At 34.9% G+C, this 10,074-nt stretch overlaps 1 protein-coding gene across 1 annotated transcript; it reads left to right on the top strand.

Moving 5' to 3' along the window:
• Positions 1 to 1,567: 1,567 nt before the first annotated feature.
• On the top strand, positions 1,568 to 9,589 carry LOC120120702 (1,4-alpha-glucan-branching enzyme 3, chloroplastic/amyloplastic). The gene is made up of 20 exons (XM_039140256.1): positions 1,568 to 1,862; positions 2,243 to 2,379; positions 3,345 to 4,022; positions 4,118 to 4,290; positions 4,375 to 4,464; positions 4,944 to 5,019; positions 5,489 to 5,596; positions 5,867 to 5,957; positions 6,096 to 6,197; positions 6,543 to 6,645; positions 7,131 to 7,268; positions 7,374 to 7,445; positions 7,563 to 7,667; positions 8,051 to 8,128; positions 8,203 to 8,313; positions 8,594 to 8,674; positions 8,774 to 8,878; positions 9,087 to 9,172; positions 9,243 to 9,297; positions 9,516 to 9,589. Exons 1-20 carry the CDS (start codon positions 1,597 to 1,599, stop codon positions 9,546 to 9,548), a joined length of 2,688 nt encoding a protein of 895 aa, XP_038996187.1. The 5' UTR covers positions 1,568 to 1,596; the 3' UTR covers positions 9,549 to 9,589.
• The last annotated feature ends 485 nt before the right edge of the window (positions 9,590 to 10,074 follow it).

Raw genomic sequence — 10,074 nt, 5'->3', positions numbered from 1 at the left:
TTGCAAAACTACGCTTGTAACCTCAAACATTTTCACAGAAGTTTCGTTTAACATCTCAGATTACTCAACAAAAATTTTTATCACCAATTTTTTAGCTTCGGGGTTTTTAAAAATAATAACTCCATATTTGGTACAAATTTATTGATTTTAAGGTTTTTTTGCATTAATTAATACTTCGTGTCATGTGGAACGTGAGTTGCGTCTGAACTATTGGATTTTATTCGATTTAAAATGACACGCCTTTCCAATGTGTACCTCTAGTCCTAGGAAAAGCGAGGTCCATCGAATCCTCACTTCGGGACAAGTGTGAGGCTTGTTATAAATAAGCACCAATTTTGGAAGGTTTCCTACCCCAATTTCAAAGGAAAATGACAAAAAAATGTCTTTAATATTGCTGAATTTTCGAGAGAAGTCTTAACAAAAATTCTACTTCATGTTGCTTCTAACACCGTCCTTTATTTCGTCAACACGCATTTGAGTTGTAAGAGTTTTCATAAAGCTGCCGATCAGGATTACATTTTGAAGAACGTTTCCATGAAAAATATTAGCATCATGCCATGGTTTCAACCCGATAAATGATTCACCAAATATGTCTTCATGCTAACAATCGTGAAGCTTTATTTAAAGAAGGCATGTTAATTTTTTTAGTGGAAAAAATTCGTTCTTCGGTCTACATTTATTGAAGCAAGCGGCCGATGGAGGTAATATCAACGCCATCTAAGTAATCGAGGGATAAAGGACTTCAAATCATGAGAGCTCTTTATCTCTCGAAAATAAATTTACTTGTTCTTCGTCCGAAGATGAATCTGTTTCTACATTTACAGTCGTGGCATTGTCACCACGTTGACTTCCCAGAACAAATCGAAGACTGCAATTGTCCTACCAAATATGCTTGTAATTCAAACCTCCAACATTGGTGCATATATTATGACAATCTATGTACTTGATATGGTTATTGTTTTTGGAACAATGAAGCAAGTTTGTTTCGTCATGTTGTACATGACTATCATGTTCAATATTATTAGTGTCTAGTATATAACAATTTACATGTTTAATATTATTGGCGTTATTAGTGTCTATTTGTATGAGAATCTACTTTTTCAAAATGTTATTACACTAAATATTACGTAATCAAAATAAAATGTAGAGTTTATGTAATTTTATTAAATACAATGTAATAAAAATAAAATGATTAAGTTAATTCAAAAAGATCTCACACTTTGGAAAACGCGATGTACCTTGAATATTAATATTAAATTACGTCATCTGAAAAGGTCGTCCACATCGTACGTTCCTTGCCCTTGTGGATAGCGAGACACGTTCTCACGTTGAATAGGACACGAGATAATTCTACGTATGTAATTTAAGTTATTTTTTTGATAAATCTACTAAGGGATTACTGTTAAAAGAATAATTAATGAAGTTTTTAATATAATATTACCTGGTTTCACCCTATAATATTATAAGTCAATTTCGTTAAATTTCTTATGAAATTTTCGACCGTATCCTAATTTTCGCCCGAGTCAACTCAAAAACCTCTGATTTAACTCGATGCACGTCTTCTCTTATCTTAAACCTCACTCAATTTTCTCAGAAATGGCTTCACTTTGTATCGAACCCAAAATTTCTCTATATCCAAACAACTCAATTATCCATATCCAACCCCGAAGCAAGCCTCAAATAATCTTCTTCACACGAAAAGTAAAAATAAAAATAAAATGCTCTTCTACAGACCCCCAACAACAAAGATTCACCAGAAAGAAAAAAAGTGTGGCTGAAACGGAGAAAGGAGTTGATCCAGTTGGTTTTTTGACAAAGCTAGGAATTACCCATAAGGCCTTTGCCCAGTTTCTTCGTGAAAGGTATTGTTTTTAGCTAAAATGAAGTGATTTTAGATTGTTTTTAGTTAGTAACGCCGAATTTAGCTGTTCTTTTAAAAGTTTTGAGTGAAGATGAAAAAGAAGGGTTGTTTATGTCGAGTTTGGTTAACTACAAAGTGGAGGGAAAAAGAGTATGATTTTATCAGCTGGAAAGAATTGATAAGGAAAGAGCTTGGAATGCTTGGGGTGTATGCTTAGAAGCAGTAATCTTTCTTTTTCTTTTGTGCACGTGCTTTAAAAAACGAAGCCCCCCCTCCTCCTCCTCCTCCTCTGCATTCATAAGCATTGGATTGTTTCTTATTAATGTTATTTAGCACATAGTGTTTTGCAATTTATCATCATCTTTTGAATCTGTTTTGAAGGCATAAATCGTTGAAGGATCTAAAAGCTGAAATTTTTGCACGCCACCACAATCTCCAGGAAATGGCTTCGGGATTTGAGATATTGGGCATGCATCGACACAAGGAGCATCGAGTGGATTATATGGATTGGGCTCCAGGTTTGGCCTAAGCGTATATTCCTATCAAATTCAAACCCAATTTTTTAGCTCTATTTCAGATAAGATACATTTATCATAGGAGCTTTTCACTATGTTTAGTTCTTATAACTTCGCTTAAAATTTGGTTTACTTGATTAAGTATATTACCTGATTGTTCTCTTCATATGAAATGAACTTCATCATATTAGCTTTTCGAAATGTTTACATGTGGCTTGATCATATGAGCTTTCCAATATGTACAGTTCTTATTTGACTTTGGTTAAAATTCAGTTTAAGTATGTTACCTTTAGGACTCTTCCTCTGAGTTTAGTCATGTGAGCTTCTCAATATGTTTACATTAGTTTTTATTTTGTTTACATGGTTAAAATTCGGTTTACATTTGATTTTAAAGTATGAGTTTTTTATGTCTAGCTCTTATTAATCTTTGGTTAAAATTCGGTTTAGTTTATTAAGTTTATTAATTATTACCTCATGGACTCTTCATATGATTGCAATCATATGAGCTTCTCATTATGTTTACTTTAGTTTTGATCTTTCAGTTTACTTGGTTACTATTCTGTATACATTGGTTTTGATAATGTGTGCTTTCCAATATGTTTAGCTCTTATCAATCATTGGTTAAAATTTGGTTTACTTGATTAAGTATTTTACCTGATGGGGCTCTTCATATGAGTTCTGACATATGAGCTTTTCTATGTTTACATTAGTTTTGATCATTCAGTGTACTTGGTTAAAATATGTTTTACATAAGTTTTTATTGTACAAGTTTTTCAATATGTTTAGCTCTTATTAATCTTTAGTTAAAATTCACTTTACTTGATTAAGTATATTGCCTGATTGACTTTTCAGAGCTAGGTGCTGAACATGTATGTGTTTGAGAAATGTAAATATACCTACTTGTAGTTGTATCTCAGCCAGTAGCACGATTGTTCATCATTAGTGAAAATTGAGCTTATTGTAAACAGGTGCCCGTTATTGTGCACTAGTTGGTGACTTCAACGGGTGGTCACCGACAGAGAATACTGCAAGAGAGGGTCATTTTGGCCATGACGATTACGGATACTGGTTTATAATTCTTGAAGATAAATTAAGGGAAGGAGAAAAACCGGATGAACTGTATTTTCAACAGTATAACTATGTTGATGATTATGATAAAGGAGATAGTGGTGTTACCATTGAAGAGGTCTTTCAGAGAGCAAATGATGAATACTGGGAACCTGGAGAAGACCGCTTTATTAAAAACCGTCTTGAATTGCCAGCTAAATTGTATGAACGACTATTCGGGCCTAATGGACCTCAAACCATAGAGGAGTTAGGTGAAATACCTGATGCAGAAACCAGATATAGGGCGCATGAGGAACTGCATAAAGATGATCCACCAAGTAACTTGCCTCCATTTGATGTGATTGATGATGGAAAAGAATATGATGTTTTCAATGTTATGGCTGATCCTGCATGGCAACAAAAATTCCGAGGTAAGAAGCCTCCCTTACCGTACTGGACTGAGACTCGCAAAGGAAGGAAGGCTTGGTTGAAAAAGTACACTCCTGCTATTCCTCATGGAAGCAAGTATAGAGTGTATTTCAATACTCCTGATGGCCCGTTAGAGCGAGTTCCAGCTTGGGCTACTTTTGTTCAACCAGGTAATTGCTGCACAGAGATGGTTGTCATTTCCTGGTTCATCTTTGTGCATCATTTCCATTCCAGCAATGTCTTGAACTTTGTTGATTATGTTCAGATGCAGAGGGAAAGCAAGCCTATGCAGTTCATTGGGAACCACCCCCTGAATCCACATATAAGTGGAAGCACACGGCAACAAAAGCCCCAAAGTCGTTGCGCATATACGAGTGTCATGTTGGAATAAGTGGATCAGAGCCCAAAATATCTTCTTTCAATGATTTTACGGAGGAGGTGCCTCTTTAACTGTTGAATTGTTCATATGTCTTAATTTATTGCAAATTGGCTGTTGTTTTCATCTTTTTACACTATGTGCAGGTTCTTCCCCATATAAAGAGAGCTGGATATAATGCAATCCAGTTGATTGGGATTGTTGAACATAAAGATTATTTCACAGTTGGTTATAGAGTGAGTTAAACATTCTGCTTTTTTCCTTTCTTTTCTAATATTTGCATTTTTATTAATTTGAGTTCCGCAAGTTGTGGACTTTTGCGCTTCTTTGTTTCAATCCTCTGAAGACTGAGAATCCTTCTGTTTCATGCCTCTAGTACATTATATAACTTGTTTTGAACTACAATTGTCAATTTAATTATATGTTCTGAGCACAGGGAAACAAATTGCCGATGCAGCAGAACTAAACATTTAGTGTTACAAATATATAACTAACCTTGCTGCTAGTGGTTGGAAGCACAAGGTTCTTGTTGCTTTAGCTTCACCGCTTGCCATTAAGTGACAAACAATTACTAGATGAAACAGGGCATTTCTAACCTCATCATACTAAAAATGCCTGTGATTGCTTGTTACCGTTTTCTACTTTTTCCACAGCCTAGTCATTCCCATCTTTATTTTATAGTTTTGTGATATCTAACATTTCTTTGGTGATGCAGGTCACAAACTTTTTTGCAGTTAGCAGCCGATATGGCACACCAGAGGACTTCAAGCGTTTGGTTGACGAAGCACACGGTCGCTATTTTTTGCAACTCCCTCGTTTCCACAGTTAATTTGAAGTTTTGGTTGTCTTTGCAACTGAAAAACTAACTGCATCTGAACTGCTGCATATCTACTAAAATTAACTCATAGGAATATAATAAAAAAAGGTTAATTAAAGAATGAAATGAATTTAGATGATGTGGGATTTAAGCTCTACTGTTATTAGATCCTGAATGTCATAATTTAAACCGGTACAATCAAATTGACTTTCTACATGGCCATGACTTAAAGCTAGTCTAAGAGAAATACGAGCTAGTGTATAACAGAAATACTCATAGGCTATTGATAATACATCATGGGCTTGAAAGGCTCGTTCTATACTAGGAATGTTTAAGTCTGTATCTGCATATAATATCTTTCTTTCTTAGTTTTTTTATATTGTGGTTCATGTCTTCAGGTTAATATGTGTAATACCTTGCTCTTTCAAACCTTTTTCGTATAGGACTGGGATTACTTGTTTTTCTAGACATAGTGCAAGCCTACTCTGCTGCAGATGATATGGTCGGCCTGTCACGTTTTGATGGATCAAATGATTGTTACTTTCATACCGGTAAATATTTTTCATTTTCATTTTGAATGACTAAGGTGTGTTTTGTATTTGGTTCTTGTTACCACATATGCAATAAACTTGTTTTTAGTATGATGCCTTTTTGAAATATCTTGGAATATTTGTTTGGAATGTTGATGGGGGACATAAAACTTGTGGATGCCTTTTGTTTTGTCAGATATTTAATGTTACCATTGTATCATTAAAAATTTTCTGGTTGACCAACGAAAATTTGTATGTTATGATGTTATTTCCAATTGTTTGCACTTCTAGGTAAACGAGGACAACACAAATACTGGGGTACTCGAATGTTTAAATATGGCGATCTTGATGTAATGCATTTTCTCCTCTCGAATTTGAACTGGTAAACGTGGTGAACAACTTTCTTCATTTTTTTTTTCATTTTGGTTTTGTGAATTGTAAGTCGATCTTTTGGGAAGCAACTTATGTTCCTATTTGGGGAGGCAGTATTGGAATTGATGATGAGATAATCCTTGTGCAGGTGGGTTTCCGAGTATAAGATTGATGGTTTCCAGTTCCATTCACTAGCATCGATGCTCTATACGCACAATGGCTTTGCTTCATTTTCCGGTGACCTGGAAGAGTAAGACATCGAATGTTTTCTTTCGTAGCAACCTCCTTTCCAAGGGAGAAAGTCGTTAGTTTTGTGTCTGTAATGCCTGATTTAGTTGATCTTTTAGTTATGCGACTGAGTAGCCTCGATTCTAAATAAATACATTTTTGACACGTAAGATTCCAAATAAGTTAAGCTAACAACAAGACATCATATTATTCATTGTGGTAAACTATAGTGGCCACCTAGATTGAAGGAATGTTTCATAAACCTTGGGTACTACTATATTTTAAGTGCACCATTTTATCCTTTATTCCGTAATTTTTTCCACACTCTAGAAGATATTATCTGAGAAATTTCATACTTTTATTGCAGGTACTGCAATCAATATGTTGACAAGGATGCTTTGATGTACCTCATTTTGGCAAATGAGATACTTCATGCTCTTCATCCGAATATAATAACCATTGCTGAAGATGTAACTATTATGATTTTCAGCTGTACTCTTTGGGGATAGCCAATAGTTTTATTGCTTTCTCTAAACTATCTTTGGAAATTGAATTTTTTGTCCACGCCGAAATACCCACTCAACTGATCTGTTAGCTAACCATGTTTGCCTTTGGTTGGTTGTTCACCATTTCCTTCCGGCTTTAATTGACTTCTTCATGAATTTGACTTTGTACCATTTTGTCGTCTCTATTTTGAATTTGTTTTAGCATGCTTACCAACACAATGTTGCATGAATTGTATTATTTGCATTATGATCTCTGATTCCTTTATTTAATATATGTTTGGATATGGTACTGCTTTGATAGACTCTTTTTTCCCTAATGCCGGGCTGTTTTTGACTTTCATGTGAAGATTTTGTTGGAACTGCTATTACTGTTGAGAACATTTCTGTATCGAGCTTTATTTATTTTGTTTGTGGGCTTACTATTAATTTCTGTCTACTTTAATACTCAGGTGACGTTTTACCCTGGATTATGCGAACCAATTTCTCAAGGTGGACTCGGATTTGATTATTACGTCAATCTGTCTGCATCAGAAATGTGGTTGTCGTTGCTTGAGAACACTCCTGACCATGAGTGGAGCATGAGCAAGGTTCTGTTGGTTGTTTTATATGATTAGTATAGATTCTATATTACTCAAACTCTTCATTTTTCTAGATTCTATTTTACTCAAACTCTATGTGTTTTTATGCTGCAGATAACAAGCACATTGCTAGGCAACAGAAATTATGCAGATAAAATGCTTATCTATGCCGAAAATCACCACCAAGTAAGCTTTTACTTTAGTATTTTTTGTATCGAGAGCTATATTTTCAAATGGTTTCGCTTCTTGAGTTGTAAATATATTAGAATGATGTTACCAAGTCATTGATATCTTTTATGTCAGTCGATATCTGGAGGGCGGTCGTTGGCAGAGATATTATTAGGCCAAGGAAATGACAGAGGTCCTCAATCAAATGAATTATTGCTAAGAGGGTCTTCGTTACTCAAGGTGATCGATATTTCCACTTTATTTGTTCACTCTTTGCTGCTGGTTCGGTTTGCCTTTTTTGCTTGTTCGTATTCATTTTCATTTTAACAATCTGTAGAGCTAACTACGTAGACTGAGACATACCGGTATATGCATCAAGCATTATTCTAGAATGGGTTTATATCTAACCCTTCTAATATATGAAAAAACTTATAAAGAATGCGTTTACACTACACAGATACGTACCTCTGTCTGACTTTCACTCTCAAGTCTTAGTAATATAGCTTGCAACATTTAGCTGTCATAGTTTTGATATGTGTGTGTGTGGTTTACTGATAGCAAAAACCTTCAGTGATTTAATCTGGTACATTGGTTCCTAATCGATTATCTTTCCCTTAAACTAGATGATCAAACTGATTACATTCGCAATTGGTGGCCATGGATATCTGAACTTCATGGGGAACGAATTTGGGCATCCAAAAGTGAGGCTGATTTTCCTTTTACATTTCCTGGAAGACTTTGTTTCTTGTGATAAATGGTTTTTCGACATTTCCAGAGGGTTGAGTTTCCAATGCCAAGCAACAACAACTCATTTTCACTGGCTAACCGATGCTGGGATCTTTTAGAAAAGGAAGGAGTATATCGGGATTTATTTCGCTTCGACAAGGTTGCAAAATTCAATTAGCATACAGTAGTGCCTTTTTTATTGACATGTACATGTGCTAAGGTCGATTTCTTTATGTTTCTTGCAACTTAAGAATCAGAAAATGTGCCGGAACTATTAATGCATATACATTATTTGATTACCATCATCCCTTTACCGTGTTCATCATAGCAAATATTTCATCAATTACTGTGATCACTTCTCTATCTTTGGCTGCAAATTTTCAAGTAAAACCAGCATTTTTTTTTGTACAAAATTTTACTTTTTTCTTCTCGACTTTTAGGACTTGATGAAGTTGGACAAAACCCAAAATGTACTTGCAAGAGGATTGCCCAATATCCACCATGTGAATGAAACTAATATGGTATATCTCCTTCTCTCTCTCTCTCTCATAGTTAGCTCAGCTATTTTCCTGTTAATATGGTATTATCATCGTTTTAATTTTGTTAATTGTATATCTTAGGTAATATCCTACATAAGAGGTCCTCTTCTCTTCGTATTTAACTTTCACCCCACGGATTCTTATGAAAGATACTGCATTGGTGTGGATGAAGCCGGAGAGTACCAGGTAACGACAATGTTTAGTTCGGGTTGTTACGAAATTTCTTCCTCATGACTTCTTTTGTGTTTGTTGCCATATACGTTTATCTACCGTATAAGTTTTGCGTCTATTCATTTTGAGGAACACAGGCGCTCATGCATCATGGATCATTTACGGTTTAGTAGCTTTTCTGTTCAATTAAAATACTGATGAAATATGTGGTATGGTGTTACAGGTCATACTGAACACCGATGAAATACGATACGGAGGTCAGGGGATCATAAAGGAGGAACAGTATCTTCAACGAACTGTTAGCAGAAGGTAGTTATTAACTTACCTGGATATGTTTGTTGTGTTTTATGGTAACAATCTATTACCTTAATTTTCACAGGGTTGATGGTCTACGGAATTGCATTGAGGTCCCACTACCTAGTGGGACTGCACAGGTTTGTAATTCTCGATGAAATTATGCTGTTTTCTTTTTACGAGTTCGAATCGACCTGTTCTGCTGGCATTATGAACTTGCTGCTGTATACTTTGCTGCAAAAAAATATTCAGATTCTTTCAACGGAAGTCTTCGTTCAACCAAATGTTCTTGCAACAAATCCAGTATTTCAGTCGAGCTCTCGAGATCGTTTTTATCTTAATTTTTTGGTTCTTGCAGGTGTACAAGTTGAGCCGGATTTTGAGAATATGAAGACAGGTTTCACTCTCATAAGACGATTGATCTTGATCGACTGAAATTCGACGAACCAAAGCTAGTTGCAGTGGCTACGGCTACAATGTCAAAAGCTGAGTTCAGAAGCGAGGTTAGTGATTAGTTCAAGTAGAAGATTAATGGTTTTCATGAGGTATATTTATAAGACAAACTAATGAAAAGATCAAACCTTTTAACTGTAAAATTAGCGGTTTTGTGGTAAGTTTCAGTTCAATCCGGAATGAATGGATTTGTATGTATTAATGTATTTAGACGTGCATCTAATATATACTTATATTTAACTTTAATAAAATCTAAACTCATCAAATGACCTCGGTAGTAAAATAGAGTATCGTTCTTCCTATGTGTTTCAGGTTTACATGTGTGGGTCAATGACTAAAATAGACCCTGAATACCATGTAATTATCTCATAATATTAAAATGAGTTTTAATAAAATCTCTAACTATATGTTTTTAAAATCTTTCATATAATATTTAAATTTTTATGGAAAAGTATTTATTTCTA

The sequence above is a fragment of the Hibiscus syriacus genome, unplaced genomic scaffold, assembly GCF_006381635.1.
Source record: "Hibiscus syriacus cultivar Baekdansim isolate YM2019G1 unplaced genomic scaffold, ASM638163v2 tig00110346_pilon, whole genome shotgun sequence".
In the NCBI taxonomy this organism is placed as follows: domain Eukaryota; kingdom Viridiplantae; phylum Streptophyta; class Magnoliopsida; order Malvales; family Malvaceae; genus Hibiscus; species Hibiscus syriacus.
The sequence above is the reverse complement of the archived record's forward strand: the minus strand, read 5'-3'. Positions and strand labels throughout refer to the sequence as shown.